The 27,954-nt window shown below is 52.4% G+C and overlaps 13 protein-coding genes across 13 annotated transcripts; 9 read left to right on the top strand and 4 right to left on the bottom strand.

Moving 5' to 3' along the window:
- Positions 1 to 859: 859 nt before the first annotated feature.
- Positions 860 to 1,756, top strand: NECHADRAFT_84757 (uncharacterized protein; the record flags this gene model as incomplete). Its single annotated transcript, XM_003050383.1, has 1 exon — positions 860 to 1,756. One exon carries the CDS (start codon positions 860 to 862, stop codon positions 1,754 to 1,756), a length of 897 nt encoding a protein of 298 aa, XP_003050429.1.
- An 842-nt stretch (positions 1,757 to 2,598) lies between these two features.
- NECHADRAFT_101608 (uncharacterized protein) lies at positions 2,599 to 4,381 on the bottom strand. The gene has a single exon (XM_003049996.1). The coding sequence runs from the start codon at positions 4,348 to 4,350 to the stop codon at positions 3,094 to 3,096; it is 1,257 nt and encodes a 418-aa protein (XP_003050042.1). The 5' UTR covers positions 4,351 to 4,381; the 3' UTR covers positions 2,599 to 3,093.
- Positions 4,382 to 6,295: 1,914 nt separating this feature from the next.
- NECHADRAFT_102821 (uncharacterized protein) lies at positions 6,296 to 7,431 on the top strand. Its single transcript, XM_003050382.1, has 3 exons — positions 6,296 to 6,504; positions 6,644 to 7,002; positions 7,050 to 7,431. The coding sequence occupies exons 1-3, from the start codon at positions 6,412 to 6,414 to the stop codon at positions 7,111 to 7,113; spliced, it is 516 nt and encodes a 171-aa protein (XP_003050428.1). The 5' UTR covers positions 6,296 to 6,411; the 3' UTR covers positions 7,114 to 7,431.
- Positions 7,432 to 8,434: 1,003 nt separating this feature from the next.
- On the bottom strand, positions 8,435 to 9,471 carry NECHADRAFT_84754 (uncharacterized protein; the record flags this gene model as incomplete). Its single annotated transcript, XM_003049995.1, has 2 exons — positions 8,435 to 9,083; positions 9,134 to 9,471. 2 exons carry the CDS (start codon positions 9,469 to 9,471, stop codon positions 8,435 to 8,437), a joined length of 987 nt encoding a protein of 328 aa, XP_003050041.1.
- A 1,613-nt stretch (positions 9,472 to 11,084) lies between these two features.
- On the top strand, positions 11,085 to 11,420 carry NECHADRAFT_84753 (uncharacterized protein; the record flags this gene model as incomplete). The annotated part of the gene is made up of 1 exon (XM_003050381.1): positions 11,085 to 11,420. The coding sequence occupies one exon, from the start codon at positions 11,085 to 11,087 to the stop codon at positions 11,418 to 11,420; it is 336 nt and encodes a 111-aa protein (XP_003050427.1).
- A 579-nt stretch (positions 11,421 to 11,999) lies between these two features.
- NECHADRAFT_49265 (uncharacterized protein) lies at positions 12,000 to 13,330 on the bottom strand (the record flags this gene model as incomplete). Its single annotated transcript, XM_003049994.1, has 2 exons — positions 12,000 to 13,069; positions 13,117 to 13,330. 2 exons carry the CDS (start codon positions 13,328 to 13,330, stop codon positions 12,000 to 12,002), a joined length of 1,284 nt encoding a protein of 427 aa, XP_003050040.1.
- Positions 13,331 to 13,859: 529 nt separating this feature from the next.
- On the top strand, positions 13,860 to 15,126 carry NECHADRAFT_105299 (uncharacterized protein; the record flags this gene model as incomplete). Its single annotated transcript, XM_003050380.1, has 6 exons — positions 13,860 to 13,881; positions 13,926 to 14,164; positions 14,224 to 14,282; positions 14,331 to 14,587; positions 14,634 to 14,730; positions 14,780 to 15,126. The coding sequence occupies 6 exons, from the start codon at positions 13,860 to 13,862 to the stop codon at positions 15,006 to 15,008; spliced, it is 903 nt and encodes a 300-aa protein (XP_003050426.1). The 3' UTR covers positions 15,009 to 15,126.
- Positions 15,127 to 15,479: 353 nt separating this feature from the next.
- Positions 15,480 to 16,705, top strand: NECHADRAFT_49206 (uncharacterized protein; the record flags this gene model as incomplete). Its single annotated transcript, XM_003050379.1, has 3 exons — positions 15,480 to 15,533; positions 15,582 to 16,031; positions 16,079 to 16,705. 3 exons carry the CDS (start codon positions 15,480 to 15,482, stop codon positions 16,703 to 16,705), a joined length of 1,131 nt encoding a protein of 376 aa, XP_003050425.1.
- A 343-nt stretch (positions 16,706 to 17,048) lies between these two features.
- NECHADRAFT_84749 (uncharacterized protein) lies at positions 17,049 to 17,859 on the bottom strand (the record flags this gene model as incomplete). Its single annotated transcript, XM_003049993.1, has 2 exons — positions 17,049 to 17,592; positions 17,687 to 17,859. 2 exons carry the CDS (start codon positions 17,857 to 17,859, stop codon positions 17,049 to 17,051), a joined length of 717 nt encoding a protein of 238 aa, XP_003050039.1.
- An 801-nt stretch (positions 17,860 to 18,660) lies between these two features.
- NECHADRAFT_49227 (uncharacterized protein) lies at positions 18,661 to 20,741 on the top strand (the record flags this gene model as incomplete). The annotated part of the gene is made up of 2 exons (XM_003050378.1): positions 18,661 to 19,168; positions 19,219 to 20,741. 2 exons carry the CDS (start codon positions 18,661 to 18,663, stop codon positions 20,739 to 20,741), a joined length of 2,031 nt encoding a protein of 676 aa, XP_003050424.1.
- A 529-nt stretch (positions 20,742 to 21,270) lies between these two features.
- Positions 21,271 to 22,266, top strand: NECHADRAFT_71809 (uncharacterized protein). The gene is made up of 2 exons (XM_003050377.1): positions 21,271 to 21,697; positions 21,747 to 22,266. Exons 1-2 carry the CDS (start codon positions 21,361 to 21,363, stop codon positions 22,082 to 22,084), a joined length of 675 nt encoding a protein of 224 aa, XP_003050423.1. The 5' UTR covers positions 21,271 to 21,360; the 3' UTR covers positions 22,085 to 22,266.
- Positions 22,267 to 23,048: 782 nt separating this feature from the next.
- On the top strand, positions 23,049 to 24,002 carry NECHADRAFT_84746 (uncharacterized protein; the record flags this gene model as incomplete). Its single annotated transcript, XM_003050376.1, has 2 exons — positions 23,049 to 23,732; positions 23,931 to 24,002. The coding sequence occupies 2 exons, from the start codon at positions 23,049 to 23,051 to the stop codon at positions 24,000 to 24,002; spliced, it is 756 nt and encodes a 251-aa protein (XP_003050422.1).
- Positions 24,003 to 25,873: 1,871 nt separating this feature from the next.
- Positions 25,874 to 27,952, top strand: NECHADRAFT_96188 (uncharacterized protein; the record flags this gene model as incomplete). The annotated part of the gene is made up of 4 exons (XM_003050375.1): positions 25,874 to 26,159; positions 26,261 to 26,763; positions 26,824 to 27,202; positions 27,255 to 27,952. The coding sequence occupies 4 exons, from the start codon at positions 25,874 to 25,876 to the stop codon at positions 27,950 to 27,952; spliced, it is 1,866 nt and encodes a 621-aa protein (XP_003050421.1).
- Between the last annotated feature and the right edge of the window lie 2 nt (positions 27,953 to 27,954).

Raw genomic sequence — 27,954 nt, 5'->3', positions numbered from 1 at the left:
ATGCCATGTAGAATCATTGGATGTTGGGTCTCAACTGCAAGATGCGCCAATGTGCGTCAAAGCCAAGAACAAGCCAATTGGAGATGGGATAGAACAAAGAAGAATAAAACGTTTGAATTACCGCATGTGGCCCATCAATTAACCCGACTTGATCTAGATCCAACGTCCCATTCCTCGCGTGCTCGTAAAGTCTGGCGACTGAGGCGTGATTGGCCCTTGGTGGCAGGTGATGTTTTTCGTATCGGCCTACCGTTGAATTCCGGCTTCTAGTGAGTGATTCTAGGGCGGCGGCGCAATCCGGCTTGTGGCTGTTGAAAGTGACTTGTAAATATTGTCGATTTTGAATGAATGAGAATTAGTGAATCAATTAATTAATTGATTGAATTAATTGCCCATGACACCGTGTCTATCCACTTGAAATGCCCTGCCACTCAAGATTCCATCTCAAAGAAACGCCATTTGTTTCAATAGGCCATCCCCTGCCACGTCTGGGACCCTGATCAGCAACGGTGCTAAGCTGTGCTAGGCCGTTAGTGACAGGCACGCGCCACTGAAGCTGCAGCTCAGCCGCCCATCGCGTGTCTGGGGGCGTTCAAAGCCACTGAACACGCAGACAGGGGAACCCCCCAAAAATAGGGACAGGCTGTGGACGGGCCACTCGGGCACGGAACCTGTCTTGCCCGACTTATATTACTCCCTTGACATTTCCCGCCCTCACAGACGGGGAGCCTTTGCGATCAGCAATCTGTACCACGATAATACCCCTACGTGTTCATGATATAATACCCCGATCTACGACTACTACAACCAATACAACGACATACACAACCTTCTATATGCGCCAGCCATGTCCTCAACAATGGTCATGACCATGGCGGCACCGCCCATCGCTTCCGACGACTCCCCATGCTGCCCCGGCTGCGGTTACGCCCTTCCCCTCGATCACACACAGGTCCAGCTCCTCGAGGCTCAAGCCCGCATCGTCGACCTCGAGAACCAGGTTCGCCTGCTCAACGAAAAAGCCTCGGCCGCCGTCGACCGGTGGGCAGACTACGAGGATGAGCTCACGAGACTCCGCTCCCAACTGGCCTCGTCCCCGACACAAAAACAACTTCCCGCCACGCCCACGAATACTCGCATGTCCTTCCTCCAGAGCGGCACAAGTCGCCTCTCTGCTCTCCTCTCCCCGCGAAAATCACATCCCGACCTTGGCAGCATCGAGACAAATCCCTCTCGACCACCACCCAACCAGCGATCCGCTAGCAGCGGGTCGCAACCCCAACTACAACCTCCACCTTCCCCATCGGCTGAGGATCTGCTAGAAGCGCTGAGCCGAGAGCAGAATCTGCGCAAGGAGGCCGAGGGCAAGGTCGCCGCCACAAGTCAGGAGGTGGAGGAGCTGAGCGCTGCCCTATTCGAGCAAGCCAACGAGATGGTCGCCGAGGAGCGACGAGCACGTGCCAAGCTAGAGCAGCGGGTAGACGAGCTGGAGAGACGAGACATGGAGAAGCGGAGGAGGTTGGACAAGCTGGAGGGGGCCATGAATAGGATTGAGAGGGTGAGGCTGCTGCTCGCCGAGGCTGAGCAGGATGTTGAGTCGAGCAAGCAGACGGTCAAGGAGATTGAGGACCTTGAGAGGCAGCAGGAGGAGGAGAATAGGAGAATTCTCCAGCGGAGGACAGCTGCCTCGGTACCTGAAAGCGTCAAAGAGAACGGAGACGCAGATTCTATCCACACACAAGAAACACAACGATGATGCTCAGGGGAGACGGGGCATTTTGACAGCTTGACACGGCTGTGAGGGCAATACCCACGGAGTCTTTTTTAAGATCGTATTTTAATATCAAGGACGGGACTCTGGAGAAGGTTGGTTGTCAAAGCTAAACTGGCTGGGTGGCGTAATGAGGAATGGATCATGGTTTTTAAAGGTGGCTGCGAAACACGGGGTGGTTTACAAATGAATTTTCTGGATACGGCGTTGGTCAAGAGCTGGAAAAGAAATCGGATGGGGAACGGCTTGTATGATTATCTACGAGGGAAGGCCGATAGTTGCTTTGACTTACTTGAGCACCATATTAATACTTGACATTGTCTTGCTACCTTTGAAGTAAATTGATAGTATCGTGATGACTGATAGCATAACATGGCAGTATTCTAGTTTATTGCCCCTTGTGTAGGCCAATAAATCCCATGCATGTCTACCTAGTTATAACCCACCTTGTGTGGTTATAACTCTGATTGCACAGTTGTAACCCGCCTTATATAGTTATAGCCTGTTTTTACATAGTTGTAACTAACTATCTGTGATTATAACTCTGATTTTACAGTTATAACCTAACTTCTATGGTTATAACTGCTCTTAGCATAATTATAACCTAAGTTGCATAGTTATAACTCTTCTTTACATACCTGTAACCCGTATTATCCAGTTATAACCATACCGCCCGGTTATAACCGCTCTTATGTCGTTGTAAATCACTACGATGTGAAATCACCGGTGTGTCATGACCATTCCGTCACCATGGAACTGGTTCACTTGTCACACGGCCGTATAAACCATCAAAATCTCAATATAAACCGTCACATGGCCTCGTGGATCGTTGTGAATACCTCGTATTGAACAAATGCTATGTACTAACAAGAACCAGAAAGCTTCTGGAAAGAGACCAAACCTTTCGGTGAGCTAGGATGAATCCAAACTCGTCGGCATTTTTGCGCTGTCCTCAACATTGGCCGTCTCGGCTCGGCTGTGCAACATAATGGGCGTCATCGTACTGGAAACTCCTGTCGTGTCTCCATGCCCATGTCCAACTCTTACACAGAAAAAAGAATCCCCCGCTCGTGACCATGCCGAGCACATTAGAAAAGTTGGTAAAAAAAAGTGAGATATTACACCATTGTGCCTGAACGAACCAAGAAAGTTATCTCCAAGTCGTGCCCCTTTGAAAATGCCAACACCCGGACGCCGCTGAAAATGAATCGAGCAAGGCCCTCCTGTAACACCTGTGTTTTGGTGACCGAGAGCGATGGTGTGTGAACAGTCGCTCGCATGTACGCTTTTCTAAATTATCGAATACGCTGTGTCATGTCAACCTAGAACCGGTTCATGCCGCCAGGTGAGCCACTGCCGTATGACGAATGCCTTCCACTGGACGCAGGCATCTGTGGAGGTGGTAGGCTTGAGGGGTCGTCGGCCAGGAGGTCGTCGAGGAATGCGCTGGGGGCGCGCTGGCTTGGCGGCCGGTTTAGGTTCAAAGATGAGTTGCTGATGTCTCTTCGGGGGTTGACAGCTGGTGATTCGGGAGGAGTGATGTTTAGGGTGTGGCGTGAAGGGTTTCCAAACTGGCCACGAGAGTCGGGGCGCAGGTTGGTCAAGCTAATGGAGTGCTCATGGCTCCCACCAGGAGAACTGGTGCCTGCCGCATAGAAGCCTGAAGGTAGGAAGGCTGAGCCACGGTTTCCAGCGCCGCCGTTACCAGTTGCAGCAGCAGTGGGCGAGAAGAACAGGTTAGACGCGCTGGGGGTTGACGAGAGGACGGGCCCGCGGGTGGTACGTCGGACGCCCCGGCCAGCTGAGAGAGACATGGTGGAACCAGTATCGGTATACTTGTAGAATGGTGCTGGCGGAGCGGGAAACCCTTGCTTTGCGTTGGCATCGTGCTGAGCCTTGGCAGCTCGCTCAACAGATCGGTGAAGAAGGATTCCCACAATGAGTCGCCAGAGGAGAATGGCAGCGCCAAGTGCTCCAAGAATCGCGCCAACAGCAATGAAAACAGTTCCATCAGGAGCGCTCGAGTGCTGCATGAAAGGCGCGTTGCTGGTTGGCGGAACGGTCGCAGCCGGGTAGGTAGGGATCGCTTTGACCTTTGTCAAAGTTGGCAATCCCGTCTCAACTGAATCTGAAATGGACTTGATCGATGTGATCTTGGACTGGATTGTGCTTGTCGGATCGTCCTCGGTGGATGTAGGGTCCTCTTTCTCGGTGGATGAAGGTTCCTCCTTGTCTTCGGTAGATGAAGCCTTTGTTGCTGTGGGCTTTGATTCCTCCTTGGTGCTTGCAGGCTCCTTCTCTTCGGTCTTTGACTCGGCTTCAGACTTGTTATCTTCGGACTTGTTGTCAGTGTTCGACTCTTTGGCGGATTCGGCGGCGGTCGCGCTGGCCTTGCTGGCTTCGCTGTTCTTGTCGTCGTTCGTGTTGGTAGCTGCAGGAGCGGCGGCGGCACCGGAAGCGCCAGCAGCGCTTTCCTTATCCTTGTCGTCCTGAGCCATTACCATGGCGCCGAAAATCGAGACCGAGGTGAAGGCCGAGAGCAAAAGCTCTGGCCTGGGCAGATAGTTGGCAGGCCGCATAGTGGGCTGCTATGTGGGATGTCTTCTTGACGAGTATTGGAAAGAATGAAATGTGAGATGTCGAGAGTTGAATGCTGTTGAGTATTCGAGTCGGCGCTGGAGGTCCAGTCGATTCGCGCGGAGGATACGAGATGCAGTCCCTCGAGACTCGAAAGGGCGACCGAGTCAGGTTGCGTATGGCCGAGGAGGCGCTGGAATGCTGGAGGGATATCGAAGTAAAGGTGGGTTACGATTCGGCGTGCCGCTGTGAAACAGACAGGGCTATGCGAGACAACGACGTATTATCTTCCCTTTCGGACCCAAGAAGAGGGCGACGGCGTTCTGAACGTGTCGTCGGGTATGTGGGATGAGGGATGAATCGCGTCAATAACCCTGGCAGGGGGGCCACGAGAACGAGGGAGATGAGAAGCGAGAGGTGGGCAAATTAGCGGATCGAGGGGCCGTGAAAGTGTTTTCCAACAGGCCGAGAAAGAATACAAGAAAAGATGAAGAGAGACAAAAAAGAATGTATGTGGGCTGGCGAATGGATATGCGTAACCAAGCGAATGGGTGAGACGCCTCTACCAAGGCCGCGTTAGCATTGTTTGACCGAGAAAAGATTGAGATGAAGTGATGGGATGGGGATGAATGGAGGAAGCGAGAAGGAAACGGGGTCGCACGACAGAACAGGGCCAGGGACTGGCTTTCTTCCTTCCCTTCCAGATGCCTGTCCAATTCTGGGCCGAGCGTTTGAGTGGGAGGAGGACGCGAGCATCAAAGGGGCGTAGCGCAACTGAAAGGATAGCGGCCACTGCTTGAACGGGCCTAGATTGATTGATCATCTGGGGGTTTTATTCGTCAGCTTTTATTGAACTCCGCGTAAATCCAATGCGTGAACCTGTGAGGTTCAGGGGTGTCACTTTCGCAGCAACGCCATCCGCGCTCTGTTCACTTACGAATCCGCCTGATTTACAGCGCCTACGGACAGGGCTGCGAATTATCGCGCCGTCCCTACCTCCCCAAAGCAGCCAGCCGCCAGGTTCCGTTGTGGTGGTCAGCTCTCAGCACCTTGAGCGCTTCTCAGCCGCCCTCGTGGCTGGCTTAGTCCACGTATTCCACCGCTTCTTTCGGCACAGCCCGCCTGGTTGCTGGGGAAAAGCAACCACAGGAGCGTCTTGGTTTACACGCACCAACCTATGAGAGTTATCCCTCAATACCCGTTGCCTGGTTTACCTGTCGAGATCAACAACCACTATTGCGTTTCAATCTTGGCTCCCCTCACTATGTTCCCGACAACCAGACGTCCGGGATTGGCGTGGCTTTCTGTAGCTTTCCATGTTGACGCGGCAGGTTGCAGCTAGACATGTACAGTATCCGGCCGTTGAGCGCACGTAACGACGCAACGCAACGCAACGCACAAGCAAGATTCAGCAACGGTCATTGACAGCGGAGGCTGCATAAACTGAAACTTTCTGCAGATGCCTGTCGTGAGGTATCAAGCACGTCACAACACGACCTGCAGGGTTTTCATCAGTCAACCTGTGAATGTGAATGTATTTTTAGCCATGATAGAGTACAAAATAGACTCTACGAACGACACGATGGGATTGCTGACGCATGTCAAGTCAAAAATATCACTGGTCACTCAATTCTCCATCCCATGTGCCAGCTCACATTTCAGGGTCCGGTTCGATCGACCTCGCACCGGCCAGCGGGGTAACTGACATGGCTCTCCTTGACTTCTCGTGTCTCCGCGTGAGCCGCTTTGTTGATGATTTGTGTTTTGCAGGAAGACCCAAGGCCCCCACGTTGCGCTCACCACGCCTGGTGTCTCTGCAACATTGAAGAGTGCACGGGCCATGTCCATGACGGGCAGCGCACGTGACCTTTCGTCGGCGCTACAGCAAGGCCGGTCCCATGCGCGAGCCTCGTCATTGTCAGCCTCCAGTTCTGCGCATCGCCAACGAAGCATCATCGGCTGAATACGACCTACATCCCGAATCCACCTGTGAAGCCTCGAGGCCCCTACGAGAACCTGTACCGATCAATCCGGATCCCCGCGATCAACACCTAGCCGTCAATATGGAGGAGGAGCGTCTCTGGAAGTTCAGAAAGCCCGAGTGGCTCAACAGCGTCTGGGCCCGTAACGCTGGTGTCTACGCTGCCGGAGCTATTGTACGTTGGTCCCGTAAAGCATGATGGAGGTTGTGCCCGCGATACTTTCAGCAGCCTCGAGCTACACGTCGCGATACTCGCCCGCGCCGCTGCGCTCTTTCATGATTTCCAGACCGCAAGGCTAACCACGTCCTGTCAGTTCTCCGTCGCATTCTACGTCATGCTCGACTCTGCCGTCTGGTCCAAGTCGCCCAGGAACGGCTCCGACGTCCATGTCAAGTTTGTCGACTGGCTGCCCTTTGTCTTTTCCAGCTTGGGCATGCTCATTATCAACTCGGTCGAGAAGCAGCGCCTTAGCGCCGACTCCTTCAGCTATAGTGGATCTGGTGTCGCCTGGAAGGCTCGCGTTGTCCTCTTCCTAGGTTTCGCGGCCCTTGCTGGTGGAATGGCTGGTGGTGTCACTGTCTTTGTTCTCAAGTTTGTCGTTCCTAGCGTTGCTATGCCTGCGCTGGGTATGGGTATCGAGAACGTGGTTAGCAACGCTCTAGTTGGCGTCAGGTAAGTTTGACTTTAGTCGAGGTTTCTATGTTGCTAACCCGACGCAGCTCTGTTGTTCTTTGGGTGAGCCAGAACATGGAGGACGAGTACTCGTACAACCTTTCTCTGTAAACACAGCCAGACAAGATTAGATGAAAGAACGAGGGCCGTGTGGATGTCAGGGCGCATTGATGGGTTGAGCTACGTTCCTAAAGATGGCTCTCGGTGTACGAATAGGAGCAGTTTCTCAAGTATGAATGTGGAAGAATGAGCTGCAACAACGAGTATCACGGATAGGTGATAGTGGTCACGATCTGGGCACGAAGATTTTGGACCAAGAGATTATAGTTATTGGGAATTCATCGACTACCGTCGATTTACAGATTTAGGAGCTCGGTTTATAAGCGTTGTCAGGATTAGCATGAGTTTAAAGTTCGTTATGCACAACTGACAGCCTGTCAGGTTTGACTCGATGTGAAAGGAGTCGAATGGGTTCTAGTATCATTCCATAGCATCAAAGGCCCGATTCGGAAGACTATTGAAGACAATTGGAGGCTAGAGAACAAGAGATTGTTAGAATGCGCTTGCTTAGACTCGACGACTCGGCGGTTACCCAACCTCACTAAAGTAGAGCATACCCCGGCGCATCCCCACACAAAGTCAACACACATAGAACCCGCATCTGACTACGCATCACATCACATCTTGGACAACATAACAAAACACAAAAAGTCCTACATTCTGCATAATATTCACTCACACGTCATGTCTGACCGCTCACGCGCAGCAACAAACGGCAACGGCGTTTCGCGTTCGCGGAATGGCACATCATCCTCTGCATCTGCATCAGTCCGTCGCAATCTGTTCCAGAGCCAGTTGACCCGGCGACCTACAGCTGGCTCGTCGTCCACGTCGGCCGAGACGCTGCACCTCGACGTCGACGTCGACGTCTTGTCAGACACCTCTGAGATTGTCGTTCGTGATAAGCACGGCGAGATTGAGCTTGGGGACCCGCCGACACCGATGCTCGAGGACGATGATGATTTGCCGATGGATCACCGGCAGGAGACTGAGAGTATGCTATTTACTTGTGACACATTTGATGATTGAGGCTAACTGGTGACAGAGGAGAGGCAGCGACTGGCTGAAGCCGTCAAGCATCATCAGATTAATCGAAATACAGTTCCAGAGCAGCCAGAAGGTACGCCAGCTCACCCCCAATCGTCACACCATGTGGCTCACCTCACGTGCAGAACTCCTCGAAGCTGTCAAGACGAGTTTGAGAGTAAAAGTGGCGGCCCTCGCCGAAGACAATTGGATGTTTGAACCCGAAGAACAGCCACGCGGATAACCAAGTCTTTTTTTTTTCACCAACCTTGCAACGCCTGCTGTCTATGGATGTTTCTCCCAAGACTCTATGGTACACAAACCGTCCACGAAAACCAACCCTCATCTAGTCCAGGCCCTCAGCAGCGGGAGCATCTGGCCGTTGCGTGACCTGTCTCCGCTTCGGCTGCTCCTGACCGCCGGCTCCGCCAAAGAAGCCGCTCATCATATCCATTAGAGGGTTGCTCTGTCGGGGCTTAGCTAGACCAAAGTACATCTCCCCAACCATCTCGAGCGCCTCGCCCCACGTCCCGGCCTCGTTGATCTGCGTCGCGTACTTGGACACGAGCGCCCGGAAGAGCTCAGGCGCACCCCGCTGGACGGCAAGCAGGAGGAAGCCCAGGAAGTTGAGGAGGGGGATGCTGGGGAAGATGCGGATATCACCAGCGGCGCTCGACACGTCCTGGACACCGATATTCGGGTTGTCGCTGGAGAGTGAGCTGGTAAAGATACGGTAGCAAGTGTTGGCAGCGCGGACGTTGCCAATAAGGAGGTAGGGGAGAACGGCGCGACCAGCGAAAAGAGCTGCCGTGTGAGGCTCGCCCTCCTTGTACCACGTATACTCCATCTTTGTCAGAACCTCGGGCGAATCCTTGGTACCCAATATCAAATGTTTCTCCGCCTCGTATGTCTCATGTTCCTCGGCGTAGAGCGATCCGGCAACGTGGTGAAGTTCTGGGTCTCCGGCGGGATACTCGCCGAACTTGGCTGACCACCTATTCGTCCGTTAGGATACTCGCTACCATTCGGACACCGTAGCACTTACGCAATAATCTCGCCAACAAACTTCTTCCTCGTAGGCTCCTCGGCATCAAACAGCCGCAGGCAAGTAAGCAGTCTCCCCTTGGAAGTAGCATCAGGCTTCAGCTCAGCCTGCTTGTAGACGTCGAGCAGCATGATGCACAGATCGCCTCCGCTACCACCCTGGCCGGCGCGAAGCAACGCCTGGGCCACATTCGAGAGGATATCGATGGCGGCGGGCCAGTTGGACGTCTTGATGTAGCGAGAGGCGGCGACACGGGTCTGCTGCTGGGCCTCGTAGTAGTCGCCCTCTTCGATCTTGGCCTGTAGCCGGGCTACTATGCGGTCGACCTTGCTAGCCATGATGGGCGTTTCTCGGAGTGCGGGACGGAGAGGGAGGTGGGAGGGGAGGTAGCAATAATGGCGGGTGACGTCGAGGGTGAGGCAGAGTGAAGCTTGGAGGTGTTCAGCGGAAATGGTGGAGGGGTTGACCAGCAGCCTACCTAAGAGCTAGGGTACCCCACATGGCTTAGTAGGCGCCCCGCTCACTGCGGGTCCTATATGATGTGGGTCTGTGACTTTCGCCTCCAAAATTGGCATGGTTGCGTTGTAGACGACGCGATAATGGTGTAGTGGTAACATTCTGGCTTCCCATGCCTGAGCGCAGGGTTCGATTCCCTGTTATCGCACAGCTTCTTTTTGCTTTTTTTCTGGTTTTATTTTACTCAAATATGTCCAAAATGGTGCTGTTGAACTCCTGATCCATGAGCCATGGCGTCGAAGTGGTCACTCCTTAGGGTGGAGCGACGGTTAGCGGGGATCCCATCGCCCCACACGTGGCGCAACGCTCAGCTGACTAAGGCGAGGATCACGTGTATCCCGATAAAGTCCAAAAACAGAAGCTCATTGCGAATTGGACCAATCAGCGCTGTCATTCTTCTCAAGCTGCTAGCTAGAACACTCAAACAGGTTGTTCGTTTGTCGCTAGCAATTGACGAGTGATAATGAATCAGTGAAAGTTTTAAGGAAGCAGCTTCGTTTGAAATCCTGCGGAGACGCTTGGAGAACCGCAACGAAATAGACAGGACGACTGTAAGAGCAGTGCCATATTGGCTTTCAGCCGAGAAGAGACGGCGCCTGGTCGACCAGTCCACACTTTTGGTACCCCGTTCTATTGGGAGGTTGCAGAGAGTATCTCTTCTTCTAGATGAAACATTTTGCCCGTTGTCACTGCTGTTCCTCTCTTTGTTGTCTCCTTGGCCCAGACTTCTGAGTGAGAGAGGTCACCTTAGGTAAGAACACTCAACGGTGCGTGCCTATAAATGATCATAAAACAATGATCATAATCTTATGTGTACATACATCTGGATCTTGATCATTGACAAACGTATAGATACGCTTAGTAGGAGATCAATGTTGTTTACAAAGCCTTCAGTAGAACGATTTCTCTTCGCAAGGCACAGGACCATCGATTGGTCCCAGTCTTCGACACAATTAGATCCGTTGTTTCAGTACATTACAGCCCTCGTGCCCAGTCATCTTCAGATCCCGTGTTGATATGGAAGTATGTCGACCACGTTTTCACTTAATACCGGAGGAAATGTGTTCAGACTGCATCAAGACAACATGGTAGTACTCGGCGACTCAGCACTGTGTCTAAAGAGTATGCTCATTATCTCTCCTCCTGCAATCAAGAATTTAGACAGTTCACACAGTGTTCCTGTGTTTTTGATCCCTGCGTGGGATTGTATTTGGTTCTTTCCAGTTGTGTGTCGTTTTGCCCTCGCTCCTTCCTCGACAAACCGTTCTCTCCTCGACAAACCATTCCTTCCTCGACGAACCGCTCCTTCCCCAACAGTTCTCTACTTCCATTTAATGTTTGAATCACGTGTCCCTTCCATCGTTCCCACAAACCCGGATTCTTTTCCCAATTTGGCCCGTCGTTCTGTTCCTCCTCAACATCAACAGTCGCGAAGATGCTCCCCCCGCCCCCCAACCTCGACCGACTGTTGGCCCTCCTGAAAGAGTACCTAGCTCCTAAGGAGCTAGGTCTTCCAGGAGGGGTCGCCGAAGAGAAGGAGCTTGTTTGGGCGGAGAAGGACTCCCCCGTCAAGGGGGAGTTTATTACTCCTGGCCCTTGGCCTTCTCTGGCCGTCGCCACCACCACCACCTCCTCCTCCTCCACGCCGCCGCCTGCCTCCGATGCGGCCCCTATCGTCTCCCCCCCGGGCTCCTCGCCCACTGTCACCCGCCGCCGCCGCTGCCGGTTCCTTCGCCGGCTCTTCTCCTCCTCCTCCTCCTCCTCTTCTTAGAGGTTGTGCCGTCTGGTTTCCGGGGCTCCCCCCTTTTTTTGCGTTGGCCGCTTTTCTTTGGTATTTTGGGCCTTCGCCTTCACTTTGATTCTCCCTACGTTGGGAGAAAGGGTTAAGTCCCATCTGAGTCGGTACCATGGTAGGATATCTCCTATTCCACATGTTTTCTACCCCAAGGCTAACGTACAAGTGAAGAGAAGGCAGCTTGTTCTTCCCCATATTCTCCGACGATGATGGCTCTGCCTGGTCACCTTCTCCCGTACCTTAGACTGCTCGACAACCTTCCTCTTCAATCACAGGCCGCTTTCGCCTCCGCTCCGACGACCAACGGGTGTCAGGTTTCTCTTGGGTTTGGAGTGTGACGGGGTCACTGGGTTAATATTATTGGATGGATTCAAATCCTCTTGGATTTCTGGAGCGGTGTTTTCTCGGACTCAGCATTAGATGACAGGTGTTGCATTAATCACTAATGTCTGCTGATCAAATACTCATACTGTTATTGCCCGGAAACATTTACACTTGCAACGAAAACCGCTCAAACCACTTTACGAACTAAGCTTCTCACAAGAAACTGATCACTTATCCTTTCCACACAAACTCCTGCTTCACCTGAGACATCAAAGGTCGAAGGGCCATGCCGTAGTCGCCTCCATTTGGCGTCCTTAGCAGGGTGTGGATGTGGAACTTGGCCGGCTCCTCGTTGGTGAGGAAAACCCCCGAGTGGTGGTCAAATTCTATGATGACCACAGGGCTCTGAATCCGATAGTAGAATGGGTCATGCTCTTCCCAGCCCCCAATCCAGCAGAAGTAGGTTTCGTGGAACCATGACTTGATCTGGTCGAGTCGGTTCTGGCGTGCTTTTTGTGGGAGGTAGAGAAGGTACTCCTTGCTGATGGCCAGGATAATATCCTGTTGCGCTGGTGTCATATCGCTGACTAGAATCCCTTCGTAAGGCACGATGCGATTGTCCCGGTATGCTCCGCAGAGGTGTCTTTGATCATCGTGATTCCAACGTCCCTCGGGCATCTTGGGATCCTTCATGAGCGTGAAGATCTGCGCTTTCTCCTTCTTCTCAGCCGAAAGATTGGTCATCAATTCCAGTCCCAGGCGCTCTTCAGTCTGTAGGATACGCGTTCCCTTGTATGGGCCTTCGTCGATGAGATTGGGCTCCGCTCCAGTGAACCAGGGTGAGACGACAATCTGAGTTTTGTAGAGAAGGATATTGAGACAGAGATGGTGGCCATAGAATGAGAAGCCCCAGGGTTTCTCAGTATTAGGTTCACCAAAGAGGACAAAGTTGTAAGACCATTCATTCATGATGACAGGGGTCTTCACAAGTTCACCCAGGAAGCCGTTGATGCGCATAGCTCCCAATGCCTTTTGGTATCCCTCAGGGGAAAGGGTCAGTTCCAAAACCCGCATGACTGCGGTGCGTTGCTCAGAGGAGACTTCATCGAGCCGAATGCCCTTGTCGCTGAGAAGAAACTCGGGATTGGACCAAGTGCGCCATTCGGGCGAGTCAATGTGGTAGCATGTCTTTTGACGCTGTTTTTCATCCAGAAGTTGGACGAGCTCGTTCGTGGCATGGACGATATCCTTGATCAAGATACCATCATCTTGTAGGTCAAATAGTCCATGTCGAACATTGCCTGGATGATGTTAGTCGACATGACATGCTATCAAAGCTGTCACTCACCGTCATTGGTGACCCCCTTGAAAGGTTCTTTGAATAGCTTCAACCAGTGGCAGTATAGAGCATGAAGCCATGGTGGTTGCTTATCCTCTTTGAACGCTTTGGCGTATTCGTACACATCTTGCTTCTGCATGGTTGTAAAGCGGGGGATGGTGAGATCCGGCAGATGTTCACGGAAGCTGCGGGCATCCTTGGACGAGGACGATTGAGATGCCATGACTGTTGTTAGACTCGTGGTGATGGTAAATGACAATGGTATCGTTTCAGTTGAAGTTGAGATGAAAGAGAGAAGTTGGCTGAGGAGTGATCAACGTCAACCTCGGGATATACATAGCCGGAGCTCTTGGATGGACTTCTCGCCGGGTGCAATAACCTGGATATACGGAAGACATATGGAAGCCAATTGGTCAGCACAAGGAGTATCTCGGACCCCAGAGAAGCACGGGAGGACGCGCAACTAATCTAATTAGTCTATAATTCCGAAGCCAATCTTGTTATACGGTTTGAAACAGCGCTGATCTGGTGGCCCGAGACTCGATGCCGACCACCCCCGAAACGTCCCCCGCATTCCCGGCCCCGCATTCCGATTGTCGGTGTAAGTGGTGCCGAAACCGGCATTACTACAGGGCGCTTATTACAACTGACCCATGCATATCTAGATTTCGTCATTTAAGAGCTTGCAGTCCCCGTATCTTGGACTATTTTTCTCTTAGAGACCTTTAGAGTTGATATCACAGACCTTGACCATGGCAGCAGCAGCTCTCCAGCGTGAGTCTCCCCTTATAGTAACCATCGCCTTCTAACACTATCAGGCCTCGTGCGCTTCGTGCCCAAATCTAATCCTTCCAAGATCCTTATCGGTCAGCCCGCAGACAAGGACATTGATGTCGGCGCTGCGCTGCGTAAGGGGCGTGAGGTTGCCGTGAATGTTTGGTCAGGCTCTTCTGTTCTGGCGCCTGGAGACTCAACTGGCGCCACTGAGACCATTGAGCGTGTGCTTTCACCCCTTGCTCAAAGCGAGGTTGGCACTGTTCGATGCATTGGTCTGAACGTAGGTATTCCTAGCTTGCTTGAGGTTGTTGAAGTCGTGAGTTAATTGCCTCATCTCAGTATCGGAAACATGCCGCCGAGGTTGGCGTTGAACCTCCAACAATCCCAACAGTTTTCATGTACGTGATGCCTTAATGACTCTCTCATCAGAGCTGATATTTTCGCAGGAAACCCAGCACAACCATACTTGATCCCTGGCCAGCTCGGGGGATCATCCCCAGTATCACCCAGGTTGACAACACTGGCGACTACGAAGCAGAGCTGGCTGTGGTCATTGGCAAGGCAGCCAAGAATGTCAGTGAGGCGGATGCTCTAGACTATGTCCTCGGATATACTGCTGCCAACGACGTGTCTAGCCGTACCCAGCAGCTTAACCAGTCCCAATGGTCCTTTTCCAAGAGCTTTGACGGGGCCTGCCCTCTGGGTGAGTTCTTTTGACAAGAAATTAGAACCTAACTAACTATCTGAAGGCCCTACACTTGCCCTCAAGTCTTCGATTCCTGATCCTTCCAAGCTTTACCTGCGGGGCATCAAGAACAACGAGGTCGTCCAAGAAAGCGGTATCGAGTAAGTTCCCCCAGCGCCAAGATGACATGCATTGCTAACCAGGCTTCAGCGATCTGATCTTCAGCATCCCCCAAATCGTCAGCTGGCTATCGCAGAGCACAACACTGCCCCCCGGAACCGTCATCATCACTGGAACCCCTGCTGGCGTAGGAATGGGAAGGACTCCCAAGGATTCGCTAAAGGGAGGCGATGAGTTCTCTGTGGAGATTCTACCTCATATTGGTACGCTTACAAATGTCTATGAGAACGAAAAAGATGGGCATATCGTGAGGTTGTAAGAGGGTGGTAGAGGTATGTCTCAGTTGTTGCGCGGGGCTGAGCAAGCTGCATACTATGCCTCCCAAAGCTTGGCTATCTGCAGCCTAAGTAGACATAGAAACATGCGTATTAAAATCGAGCAGCTGGGCGATATTGGGGACTCTCGTATGATTGTAAGCGCACCATGAACCCGTACAAGGATGGCTTATACACTACGAAGAATAAGCAATCCATCCTCTGCCAATATTGCCAAATGCGGTTCCTTCACAGAACTCAGTCCTGAATAAGCTATCACCTGTCATCCGTCAGCGTGAGCACTAATGTGCCATTTCGTCATAATTGCTAAAGTCGAGGTGCCCAGTCATGCGCCGCATCACCTCGCCTCTTGGCTTGTGATATAAGAAGTCAGCGCATTGCAAACCATCACTGCTGCTGCTGAAACGATGGATGCTGTGTATCTCCCTCATTGATCATTTGACATCATATCCAAAATGTCGAAATCGTCCCCAATCGCAGAGACAATGAAGGCGTTGAGATTGGTAGAGGTAAGCTACTCATCGCTGGGTTCTTGATATCCAATTCATAGATAATAGTACAACAAAGACTATCAGCTTCACGACAATGTCGCAGTCCCAACCCCAGGTCCAGGCGAAGTTCTGATCCGCGTTTCCGCCTCTGGCTTCTGCCACACAGATCTCATGGTATACCATGGCATAAGCCAAGAACCGCTGCCCTTTATCGGCTCTCACGAACCAGCGGGCACAATAGTCAGTCTCGGGTCCGATGTTCCAGACAGTTGGCGTGTAGGAGATCGAGTGGGTGTCACCAACTTTCAGAAGCCATGCGATGCTTGCACGGGCTGTACGTGGGCCAAGAAGACCATCAAATCGCTGGATCCTCGTTTCTGCGAAAACAGGACCATGTGTGGCATCACCCGGGCCAACGGTGGATTTGCCGAGTACATGACTGCTTCACACGATGCTGTTGTTCACTTGCCCGATGAAGTGTCTTTTGAACAAGCCGCCCCTTTAATGTGTGCCGGTGTAAGTTCACTTCACTGAGATCCAAGTCATTATGCTAACAACCCCAGGCAACCGTCTGGCACGCCATTAACCAGGCAGACCTACAAAAGGGGCAATCAGTAGTAATTATCGGCGTAGGCGGTCTCGGCGTAGGCGGTCTCGGCGTAGGCGGTCTCGGCGTCTTAGGTGTGCAATTTGCAAAAGCCCAAGGCTACCGTGTAGTGGCCGTCGACAAGCACGAAATCGGTCTGAAGCTCGCCTCAGAAGTTCCAGCTCATCTCAAACCCGATCTCATCGTCAACTCCAACGACAAAGATACAGTCCAAAAGATCTCAGACTTTACAGATGGCCTAGGTTTGAATGCTGCCATCGTCTGTACTGGTGATGATGCTGCAAACGATTGGGCAGCACAACGTCTACAACCAAGGGGAGTCTGTGTGGTTGTTGGCTTCCCTGAGGGGGGCTTCAAATTTGATCCAATGAACCTCATCTTTAGGGAGATCATAGTCAAGGGAACTATTTTCTGCAGCATGGACGAGGTCAGGGACATGATGGCTGCTGTTGTTGAACATGGGGTTCTCAGCCCCTTGACTTTGATACCCATAGAGGAAGCAGAGGACATACCAACCAGAGTAGCCGCACATGCCTTCACAGGCCGGCCAGTTGTGACGATTGGAACTGAAGGTCAGAGTTGACCAAGAACTACAAGGTAATTAAGGGGGTTCACCCTCTTCTCTATTGTGCAGTATCTCCCGACCTTCGTTCCAATTTGGAGGCCCAAACATCATGTCGACCATTCCTTTGATACCTGCTCCAGTCTTCTACTGTCCTCGGTACTCTTAAGGTCACAGGCGCTCCATGGCTAATGATTTATAAATAAACAATTTCATGAATGCCATATTTCCATTGATCGTATACACAACGCCGTCAGTCAATGCGACTGCCAAGTCCAGGCTCCGATGTAGTACATGCAACAATCCTTCCTTCTCACGTAGCATTTGTAGATGCTTCCCTGCTCTCATCATTATATAACCCTCTTTAAAGGTTCCAGGCATTACCCGACGATCGTCGACCCTTCTCATACAGCCACTTGCTGTTCAGTCCAACACTCGTTCGCTTACCTCCTGACGGGCTAGGAGAGGTAGGGTCAGAGAACGGAATGGCTGTGGAGCTGGCTCCAAATGGACTCGCAGATCCGATAGAAGACCTCCTCCCATTTCCAAAGTTCACACTCTTCTGGAAAAGAGGGCTTCCCAGTGGTGAGCCGGTAGACCCCTGAAGGGCAGGGCTACCCCGACCAGAGAGAGGTGAGCTAGCGTAGCTTCCCCGACTTCCAACAGAGCCAGCTATGGAGGGCGTGCGCGAGTATCGAGGCGGTGTACTAAACTGAGCATCGGGAGTCGGCGCGGCCGAGGAAGGCTCGAGGCCCAGCAGGGAGCGCTGAGCGGCTGTGAGGGGGATGTCGGAGAGATCGTCTTTCGGTCGGATCAAGGGGAGGCACGCGATGCCGATATTGATGAATGGGATGAGCTGGAGAATGAACCACGCCCAGCTCAGGTATATCCTGAAGGAGGTGGGAACGCTGGAGGTTGAAGTCAGCTACAGTCAAGCCAGGGAGTTGTCAGGCAACCAACGCTTTAGAACCAATGTTTAGCCTAGCGAGAAGCTGCGCGGACCAAAAGCCTAGCAGTGCGATAACATTGTAGGCTATTTGGCGCACATTCTTCTCAGAAAAGGTGGTCGCATTGCGTCGCCTGGTGATTTCATCCAGTCGCGGGTGACGCCAAGTTCCGGGGCTGTCTATCATAGGAGGGCCGCCGATGGTGGTCGTCTTGACAGGAGTGGCCATGGTGAGGTAGGATGGAGATTGGCACAAGCAGGAAAGCTTGGAGTGTCTTGCGCGGGTGGTTCAACAAGCTTGATCGTGGATCTGATAGCGACCGTGATACTCCCGAGGACAGTCCAGACAGTCGGCTCGAAACAATAAAACTGCCAGACGCACTCTCATGTAGTGTACCTGTTGGTTAGTATCCTCTTAATCCAGGCCAAGGCCGTTGTGAGGCCAGTTGCTCCCTTGTTCGTGGGCTTTGTTGACGTTGCTTGCTCAAGTAAAGTTGAGGGTGAACGGGCTCCCCGTTAAGGAAAACACGACAGAGAGCGACTGGCCTAGGCTAGCTTGGCTGTTGCAGCGACCAGCACGGGCCTTCATGCGCCACAAGTGCATTGGCACCTGCAGGCACCAGAAGGTTAAGCCACAGGGACCCAGTCACCAGCCACACGAGCTTTAGTGAATCACCGCGGTGGTCCTGACGCGCTTCAGCGCTCGCTGTGGCAGAGGCAGGCGCATCCGTGGTGCTAACTAAGGCGAGGCCCGAGGACAGGAGCTGCCAACTTCGCTTCTCCTTCTCACCACATCAAGGGCTGAAAACCTTGCCCGAGCATAATCACAATCGCCCTCACCTCGCAAACGCCCTCGACGCGCAATCGACGATTCATTTATCGACGAACCTCGCCTTTTCTACATCGTCGACTATTTCACCAACAACAAATTCCCGTTCGCGATGCGACGTTAGCCCCAACGAGACTCCCTTCAGCCTCATCTACCACCACCACTTTTCTCCCCATCATCGACCACCTCACCTCATCCACCATGGCAGCATCACCTGCCTCCCTCGCCGCCACGTCGGAGATGGAGGCTCCAAGCTCCCCTGCTCATCCAGAGAGCAAGTCCTTTGTGTCTCGCGCAATGACTGAGGATGACGACACGCAGATGGCCAATGCCACTCCTGAACCGCAAGAAAAGTCCTCACGCTCCAAGGGAAAAGGATCGCAAAATAAGGATGCTGGCAATCAACCACAAATTGGCAAGATTCGCCATTTGAAGAAGGAAGATGGCGAGCCTCTGTGGAGAGCCGATATCCAATACGACTTCCTCAAGGCCGTTTTTGACAATGAGCAAGCCGTCTTTACGAACTCGTACGAACCGGAGCGCCTCGGTAAACAGAACTTTGCCGATCTTTACATCGATACGATGTCCCGGAGCTCCAAGACCAGCAAGGTCCTTCGCGACAAGCTCCTTAGTGATAGAGAAGCCGCCAAGGGTATGGCCATGGTCTGCCTCCTCGTCAACATGGGCCGCATGAACACGACTCTCAACTGTGAGTGATGCACCACCACCTATACTTTCACCATACTAACTCGCCTCCAGTCTTCCCCGAGATGAGAGCCCAGCTCCGTACCTACCACGCCATTCCCTCCCTCCAGGCCCACCAGGATCCCCATGCCTATAAGCAACTCCAGGATGCGCCTCGCCTCAAGTCAATTCTAAAGGGCGGTGCGGAGGATCGCGACGAGCCTGGGACGCTTGATAAAATCAAGCAAAGAGACATCCCTCGCACAAACCCTGTTAACCTCATCTTCGTCATGTGCAACACAGCACAGAAGGTCGCTGAGCTACATTTTCCCCGCCAACGCGAATTCCATGACCTCATCATGAAGACTCACTACTCTAGTGAGTCACGAGCAAAGGCCTTTCTTTGGCTTATGTGGTTCTACCTTGAGTCCGACTTTACAGAGGAGGGTTGCGACGAAAACCCTTTCGGCCCAGGTGTTGATTACGGTCTGGATGTCGCAAACCAAGGCGTGCCTCGCCTAACACAAATGACGCCCGCTGAACAGGCAAAGGAGAACGTAGACACGGAGGAAGAGATGGAGTTTGGCCGGGCCAAGCAGAAAATGCGAGCCAAGATCCTGGAGATGGATCAGGCATATCTCAACGAGAGAGAAACCAAGCGAGGCAAAATGCGACCGTCGTTTGCCGACGATGGACCTGCGATACTTCCACGTATCAGACCTTCGAAGCACGAATCTGATATGGATAGTACCAGGTCAACGCCACCACCTCGAGCACTAGGTCGCGCCCTTAACTCTGGCCGGAGAGGTGCCCCACTCAAGTACCAGATATTCGAAGGCTCGTCACCGGCGCATCACGTCAATGAAGGAGTTGTCGCTCGAAAGCCTCGTCCGCCGACAGCACACCAGCTAGCAGTGGAACGAAATCGAAGCCAAAGGGTCGAGTATATCCTTGATCGTGGTCTCCGCCGCCAACATCACAAGAGTCGCAAGTCGAGGCGCAAGGATGGTGCAATCTTCCGAGCATATCGACGACTTCAAGAGGTGGATGACCCTTTCGAAGACAGCGACGATGACAATTCAGCTCCTCAAAACTTGGTCTACGGAGACAAGGCGCCAGGACCGTTCCGCGAGAAGGGTGTGGGAGGGCTGTGCCTCCTATCCAAGGAGGAGGATGATTTCGGCGAGGAAGTCAGCGCCTATGCCGCCGCTTTGAGGCGATCAACACGACGTCTGTCTCGTTGGGCCCCTCGATCAGCAGAGCTCGGAGTGATTCCTACCATCAAGCGACCCAGGCCAAAGAAGCCTGACGATGATGACAAGGACGATCACGAGGATGACAAACATGACGGCACCAACGGCGATGCCAATGGTGATGTGACTCTTGGTGACATGACGCTCGGTGATATTACAGTGGGAGATGCCACTGTGGGGGATATCACAGTAGGGGACATGACAGCAGGAGATGTCACGATGGGCGATGTCACTATGGATGATGTCGAAGACCAGACAGTTCTCCACGAGGATGATGAACGGGCTGACGACGACGCCGATGACGCTGACCGTACGGAGGTCATGGGTGATTCGGATATGGACTAAGCAGGATGAAACGGCAGTGAAGGAGTTTACCATGTGTAGCAATATCAAGACGGACTCAAACGGGACATGTTTGCAGGGGTGGTTACGGAAATAGGAGTTTATGTTTGTTCGGTTGATTCGTCTATTACCAATCAATGGTCATAATGTGCGAAGGGGTGCAACAGAACGCGAGGCAATGTATGCGGTGAAGAGGAAAAAGAAAGATGATGTCTTTGTTTGACGGGCAGCACAGGTAGACCAATAGAACCAGTTCCTGACCAGGCGCATTTCGATAGACAGCGAATACGCTATACAAATACGAAAACGAGGAGGCTGTATAGCGTATTGCGCCAAGGACCGGGACACAACCGAGAGCGGAGAATTATCACTCGGAATGCGGAGGGTCCGGGGCAGGGCGAATGGGCTCATTCCGGGACGCGGGAAGCACGGCCGCCGAGCGGTGAGACGCGGCAGATTGGCTATCGGAGCTGCAAGGTCCCGTCCTAAAATCCCCTTGTTTTGGAAGAGACGGCGCATTTCGATCCCTCATCTCCAACGTGTCTGGTAAAGTCAATTGAGCCGTGGTGATCTCCTCTGAAGGTTCTCTCCCCGTGGACTCGTTCTCTCCCTTGTATTCGCCATGCCCAAGACGCAACCTCAGTCCGGCATCAGCCGGCTCCTGGGCATCCTCGGCCTCCTGACCGCCCTCCTGGCGTCGGTTTTCTACGTGCTGGAGCAGAACCTCGACAAGTTCTACATCTTTGATCTGGAGCACCTGGACGACTTGTCGAAGCGCGCGCTGGCTGAGCACGGCAGCAACACCAGGGCCGTGGTGGAGTACATCGTTACCGAGCTCAACGAGAAGACTCCTGCGCATATCAACCTCAATGAGGAGTGGGTGTTTAACAACGCTGGCGGTGCCATGGGCGCCATGTACATTATCCACGCCAGTGTGACCGAGTACCTCATTGTCTTTGGTTTGTTCCCCTGATCTACCTAGAAGAAACCCCTGACTAACAAACTCAGGCACCGCGATCGGCACAGAGGGCCACACGGGCCGCCACACGGCCGACGACTACTTCCACATCCTCAGCGGCACCCAGCTCGCCTACGTGCCCGGTTCCTACGAGCCCGAGGTGTATCCTCCCGGCAGCATCCACCACCTCCGCCGTGGCGACGTGAAGCAGTACAAGATGCCCGAGAGCTGCTTCGCGCTCGAGTACGCCCGCGGCTGGATTCCACCCATGCTCTTCTTTGGCTTCGCCGACGGCCTTTCGAGCACCCTCGACTTTCCTACTCTGTGGCACACGACGCGCATTACTGGCCGGGAGATGATTTCGAACCTGCTCAAGGGCAAGTTTTAAGGGGTTGGTTAATTGGGGTGTATGTAACAGGGATAAAAATTGGGGGTTGGACGGATTGGAGCTGGATATAAAAGGATTGTGTTTCGGGTATCTTGACGGATCACTTCGCAGCCATGTCATGAGCGAGAGCCATTGGATAGGCTTGGTGCTTTAGATTTCAGCAATCTACAATGTCTTTGCAGATGATGAATGCCTTGGTATATTGCCTAAACTGTGCTTTGTCCGTGAACTCATGACAGCAGACCTTCATCATGACACCTCCCATTTTTTGTCATGTCAGTTGTTGCTCCCTGCTTGCACAGTCTGTCTCCCAGTCCTCAAACTCCTTGATGTGGTCGCTGTCATCAAGAATACATTATTCTAAGATATTATCGAACTCTTGTCAGCCTGTACGCCCTTCCATGAGTCTTTTCAACAGGACACTCTCGACATGACGCCTCGGGAGTATTGCAGACGGGAACCCAACCATCCCCGTCCAGCTATCTAGCTCATTGAAAAGAAATAACCCAGACAGAATTCATCAGGGTAATGCAATTGGTGACATGAGTGAAATCAGTCATGTTTGACTGTGAATCACGGCCTCGACCTTTTGGCCACACGAGCTCTAGGGTGTTGTCGGCCAACTTCTCCCCCTTCTTACAAACGGATGCCGTGGTTGCCGTATTATCTCTATTCACCATCGACCCGTGAAAGGAGTACATGGTTTCAATAATCAACCGTTTGCTTTGGAAGCGCTCAGAGAATGCCTACCTAATTACCTGACTTCCCTTAGGTAAGACTACTCTTTCCCTAAGAATATCTCTTATCTACATACTCCATTAATCGCCAAAGCTCGCCAAAACACTCTTCATTCTCTCAGCCCGTACAACTGATCACATCCTCCGCAAGAACCAAGACCTGATGCCTCTCGTTAACCCCGCCAACAGTCAAGTCGAGAACATGGTTGGGGGCGGGAAAGGAGATTATGACCGCCGCAGATCTGTCGGACCGCGAGAAAGAGTCCCCTTACGATCTCCTAGAGCGCTGGGCTACCATGAGACCTAGCAATAGTACCACGGCTGTGAGCATCACGGAGATGTTCAAACCCCAATTTTTCGAGGAAGTCTTCAACAGATGGACATCCGCTCATGACTTCGTCCCACTGCCAACACTCCCCGACAAGAAGAAGGAGCAGGTATCTGTCCCTGTTGGCAAGCTGAACGACAACCTTCCTGTCACCCCTATGAAGCGAAAGAGGGGGCAGGCCGACCAGATGGACCCAGCTCGTGCGCGAGGCGCCACGGCGCTTCTGAGCATCCATCTCAATATCGGAACGTACGATGTTGGTTTCCTCTGGCGAGATGGCAACTTTGCCACAATCAACCAGAAGTATGTCCAGCTGGACGAAGGCCTGACCATGAAGCTGGCAATCCGACGGGGCATACTCAACTACGACCAATGCGAAACTGCTCGAATTGAGCAGTACAACAAGACGCTGATCATTGCCCTTGCACGCCTCCGGATCCTGGCTTTCTCCAAGACGGGGACGCAGGCAGTCCCCTCGATGGACGATGCGCACCGAGTCAACGGTCGCATCAAGATGGTCGAGCTGGCCTCAGACCTTCTACTCCAATTCTCTACCGACATTGGCGCGATCGCCAGAGACTGCGTGAGCCTTCGCACTAGCCAGCTCCCAATAGACTGCGATGAAGAGAGCAACAGGATGGTCTCGATATACTTGCTTAGGAGGATGTTTACATGTTTATCTACAAAACGGTGTCTGAGAAGTCCAAGAACAATCATAAGACTGTCACAATAAGACACAGAATCAAGTCTATAATGTACCTCTCTTCTTCCTAATGATTAGCAAACCACTCTCAAGATTGTCACATGTTTAGATAATAACCGCCATCTCGTCACGTTCCAACAGCCCCATTGAATAACCTCTGCAGAGATTAACATGGATCTACAGATGCTATTTCTATGGAGCGGCTGCAACACCATATCTGTGGACCTCGGAAGCCGGTGATTCTAATGCAAGTCAAGTGTAACACTGTAGTCAAGATAGGAAGGTTCGAAGCTGATTCCGCGTATAACGGTTACTTATGGCCTGTGTGCTTGCGTGAATGGTATCGAAAGCCCGATGATATCCGCCGTCATGTTCAATGTTGATGGTGGTGAGACGTGAATAATGACCCTGGTTATCACCGCCAGGTAGGGCAGGAGCTGATTAAAAGAATCCAATAGAGTCCTTCGAGAATCATGTCGGATCGACCACCCGACCGGGAGAGTTACGACCCTAAGCGCCCCAGTGGCTGGTCCGTTACGTGATTCTCGCAGCCAAGATGGTGGTCGATAGAAAAAGAAGCTTAAATTAAGAAGCCCTCAAGGATGCTTCTAGCGCGGGGGAGAAACAGCAGGGCTTAAGCGGGAATAGGAAGGTAACGTTGGTTGAGCGGTTATGGATAGGATCATGGCTTGGCATGCCAATCCTTCTCCCTATGCGATGGATTTTGTCCTTGGCTGGTGACCTTGAACTTTTGTAGCTTGTTGGTTTATCCTCCTTCTGTTGGACCAGAGTTGATCTTTGTTATCCAGTCCCTGTCTTTTCCATGATCCATGTTGCATGGAGAACCCTTGTCTTCACCACGTCAGGATCATCCTCTTTTCTCTGCCCAGACTCACAAAGGTCCTCGAGCTGTCCTATTTAAAATGTCGAGCCAAGATGCCAAGCGATAGACTCCCGAGACAACAGGACAAAAACAGCCACTTTTCGGCCGCATGCTCGGGATATTGTCGCCTTGCATGGCATACCTTATCACGGGGGACGATAAAGAACACAAGGATTAGAAGCTACGTGTACAAGGGTAGCTGCAACGTTGGCCGGGAACTTTTGATCAAGAGGCTCCTTGCAATCACCAGTTGGATCGTCGGCCGTCTTGTCCGACCTCACACGGGAGACATCTCCGTGCTTGGCTTTGCTGAGATACGGGCACTGGGCGATATGGCAGTGATGGTCGCAACCAACGAGATAAGCAACGTTCGATGCTTTCTCTAGAAGCCTGCTAGTCTTGTAGACATAAGCCTCCAAGTTGTGAGAGCTTCTAGATCAACCTCTTCCCTTGACGGCGATGTTTCTCACTACTATATCTAGTGTAAGAGTAATGTTTCACAGCATGCTCTACAGCCAGAGGGATTTCCTCGCAGAAATGATGACAGCAGCTTATATACCCTAAAAATGTGCAACTCAACTTGACATCACGAACGCCAAGCATACACTGTTGCACGGAGGTAAGGTAAAACATCCTTCCAACAGATCCTACCCTCCCTATCTAGCTCCCTCCTCCTATGACCCTCTCCGCATCGTCCATCACTCCCCACCGCGGGGTCTCCAATATCAACCTTGCTCGGACTGGTTGACCACTTAGAGTTCAGCAATTGATGTATCATGATCACGAGGAATCTCGATAACATGGCCTTCATATCGACCTTCTTCTTTCACCACTGCCCATCCTTGAAATCGCCCCCGCAGATGGAGGCCCTTGCCCTGTAGCACTTGCCTTCCTGGTGGTGCTCTACACGATAGCCCTCTCGTTTGGGTCGGCGATTGACGCCTTGGGTCGCCTTCTGAGACTCGCACTTGTACGGAGTGGGACTTCGTCAGACCTCGAGACACTGTGGTCACTTATAAAGGCCTTGCCCCGGCTGCAGCTCTGTTTCCTTGAGCCCCTGCTGTACTGAGCTTGTAGCACCCGGCCCCAAATAAGACCACCGTTGCATATCGTCAACAGGATCCAAAGTATATCCACAATGGCACCTGCCGGAGACAGCCTGGCAGAGCCCATCGCCGCCGCCGAGTTACGCGCCGAAGCTCTTGACGAGAAGCGGGCTTCCATTCAAATCGAGAAGAGCGCTTCCCTCACAGCTGATCCTCGAGCCGGTCATGTTCCGGCTGTTACCCCTGATGGGGAGTTGCCCAACGCTGAGGAGCTCGCGACCTTGAGACGAGTGTCCAACACGATTCCCGTCAAGCTGTTCAGCATTGCCTTTATTGAGCTTTGCGAACGTTTCTCCTACTATGGATGCACAGTTGTGTGTAAGTCTGTCCACTTCCATCCCCTGATACAGGGGCTGCATTAGATCCTCTGCTGATTCTTGGTGTTGTTTATATACTGAGCTAAGACTGACATTTCTCAGTCACAAACTTTATCCAACAGCCTCTCCCTGAGGGCTCCTCGACCGGTGCCGACTCGGAGCAGCCCGGTGCCCTCGGCATGGGCCAGAGAGCCTCGACCGGAATCACCACCTTCAACCAGTTCTGGCAGTACTTCATGCCCCTTCTCGGTGCCTACGTTGCCGATCAGTACTGGGGCCGTTACAAGACCATCAGCTACGCCCTGGGTATCGACATTATCGGACACATTATTCTCATCATCTCTGCGATTCCTCCTGTTATCAAGAATGACGGCGGTGCTCTTGGTGCCATGATCATTGCTATTATTGTCATTGGTTTCGGTACTGGTGGTTTCAAGCCAAATGTTAACCCCCTGATTGTGGAACAACTTGGTGAGCAGCACATGCATGTCAAGACTCTCAAGTCAGGTGAGCGTGTTATTGTTGATCCAGCTGTTACGATCGAGAGAATCTATGGTTGGTTTTACTTCTTCATCAACGTTGGAGCTTTGGTCGGACAGATTACGGTGAGTCAACATAACGACCCCTATTGTATCGTGAAGGAGCCAAGACTAACTCCTTGTCAGATGGTTTACGCCGAAAAGTACATCGGCTTCTGGCTCTCCTACACTCTCCCAACCATCATGCTCTGCATCTGCCCCATCATCATGTTCTGGGGCCGTCATAAATACGAACGCCGTCCACCCGGCGGCTCCGTCCTCGGACCTGCTCTCAAGGTCTGGGTTCTCGCTCAGAAGGGTCGCTGGTCCATCAACCCCTTCAAGACCTGGAAGAACATGCACGATGGAACTTTCTGGAGCAATGTCAAGCCTTCAAGCTTCACCAATGAGACTCGACCTCACTGGATGACTTTTGATGATGCTTGGGTTGATGAGTTGGCTCGTGGATTTGCTGCTTGTGCTGTATTTATGTGGTATCCCATCTTTTGGCTCTGTTATAATCAGAGTAAGTTGAAGCCATATCCATTCAATGCTCCTTGTAACTAACGAGTTGTCAGTCAACAACAACCTCATCTCACAGGCTGCTCTCATGGAACGTCACGGTCTCCCCAACGATATTCTCTCCAACCTCAACCCCTTTGCTCTTCTGATCTTCATCGCCCTCAACGACTTCTTCATCTACCCCGCCCTTCGAAAGGCCGGTATCCGCTTCACTCCCATCAAGAAAATCACGGCCGGTTTCTTCTGCGGAGCCTCGGCCATGATCTGGGCTGCTGTTGTTCAACACTACATCTACCAAAAGTCTGAGTGCGGCAAGTACGCATCTGGGGAGATCTGGAGTGAGGAGGAGGGTGAGATGGTTAGCTGTGCTATTGTGCCTATCAACGTCTGGGCACAGACTGGCTCATACGTCCTCATCGCTCTCTCCGAGGTGTTTGCGTCCATCACATCTCTTGAGTATGCCTTCTCCAAGGCTCCCAGGAACATGCGATCTATGGTCCAGGCTGTTGCTCTGTTCATGACTGCCTTCTCTGCAGCCCTCGGCCAGGCCCTCGTCGGTCTCGCTGCTGATCCTCTTCTCGTTTGGAACTATGCTGTTGTCGCAATCTTGGCTGTCATCGCTGGTACTTGCTTCTGGTGCCAGTTTCGAAAGCTCGATCATGTTGAGGATCAGCTCAACGTGCTGCCTGAGGGTCACGCTGGAGCTACCGCTGATGAGGAGACTCCTTACCAGAACAAGCGAATCGACGAATAGAG

This window comes from Fusarium vanettenii (assembly GCF_000151355.1).
Source record: "Fusarium vanettenii 77-13-4 chromosome 9 genomic scaffold NECHAsca_6_chr9_2_0, whole genome shotgun sequence".
Lineage (NCBI taxonomy): Eukaryota > Fungi > Ascomycota > Sordariomycetes > Hypocreales > Nectriaceae > Fusarium > Fusarium vanettenii.
The sequence above is the reverse complement of the archived record's forward strand: the minus strand, read 5'-3'. Positions and strand labels throughout refer to the sequence as shown.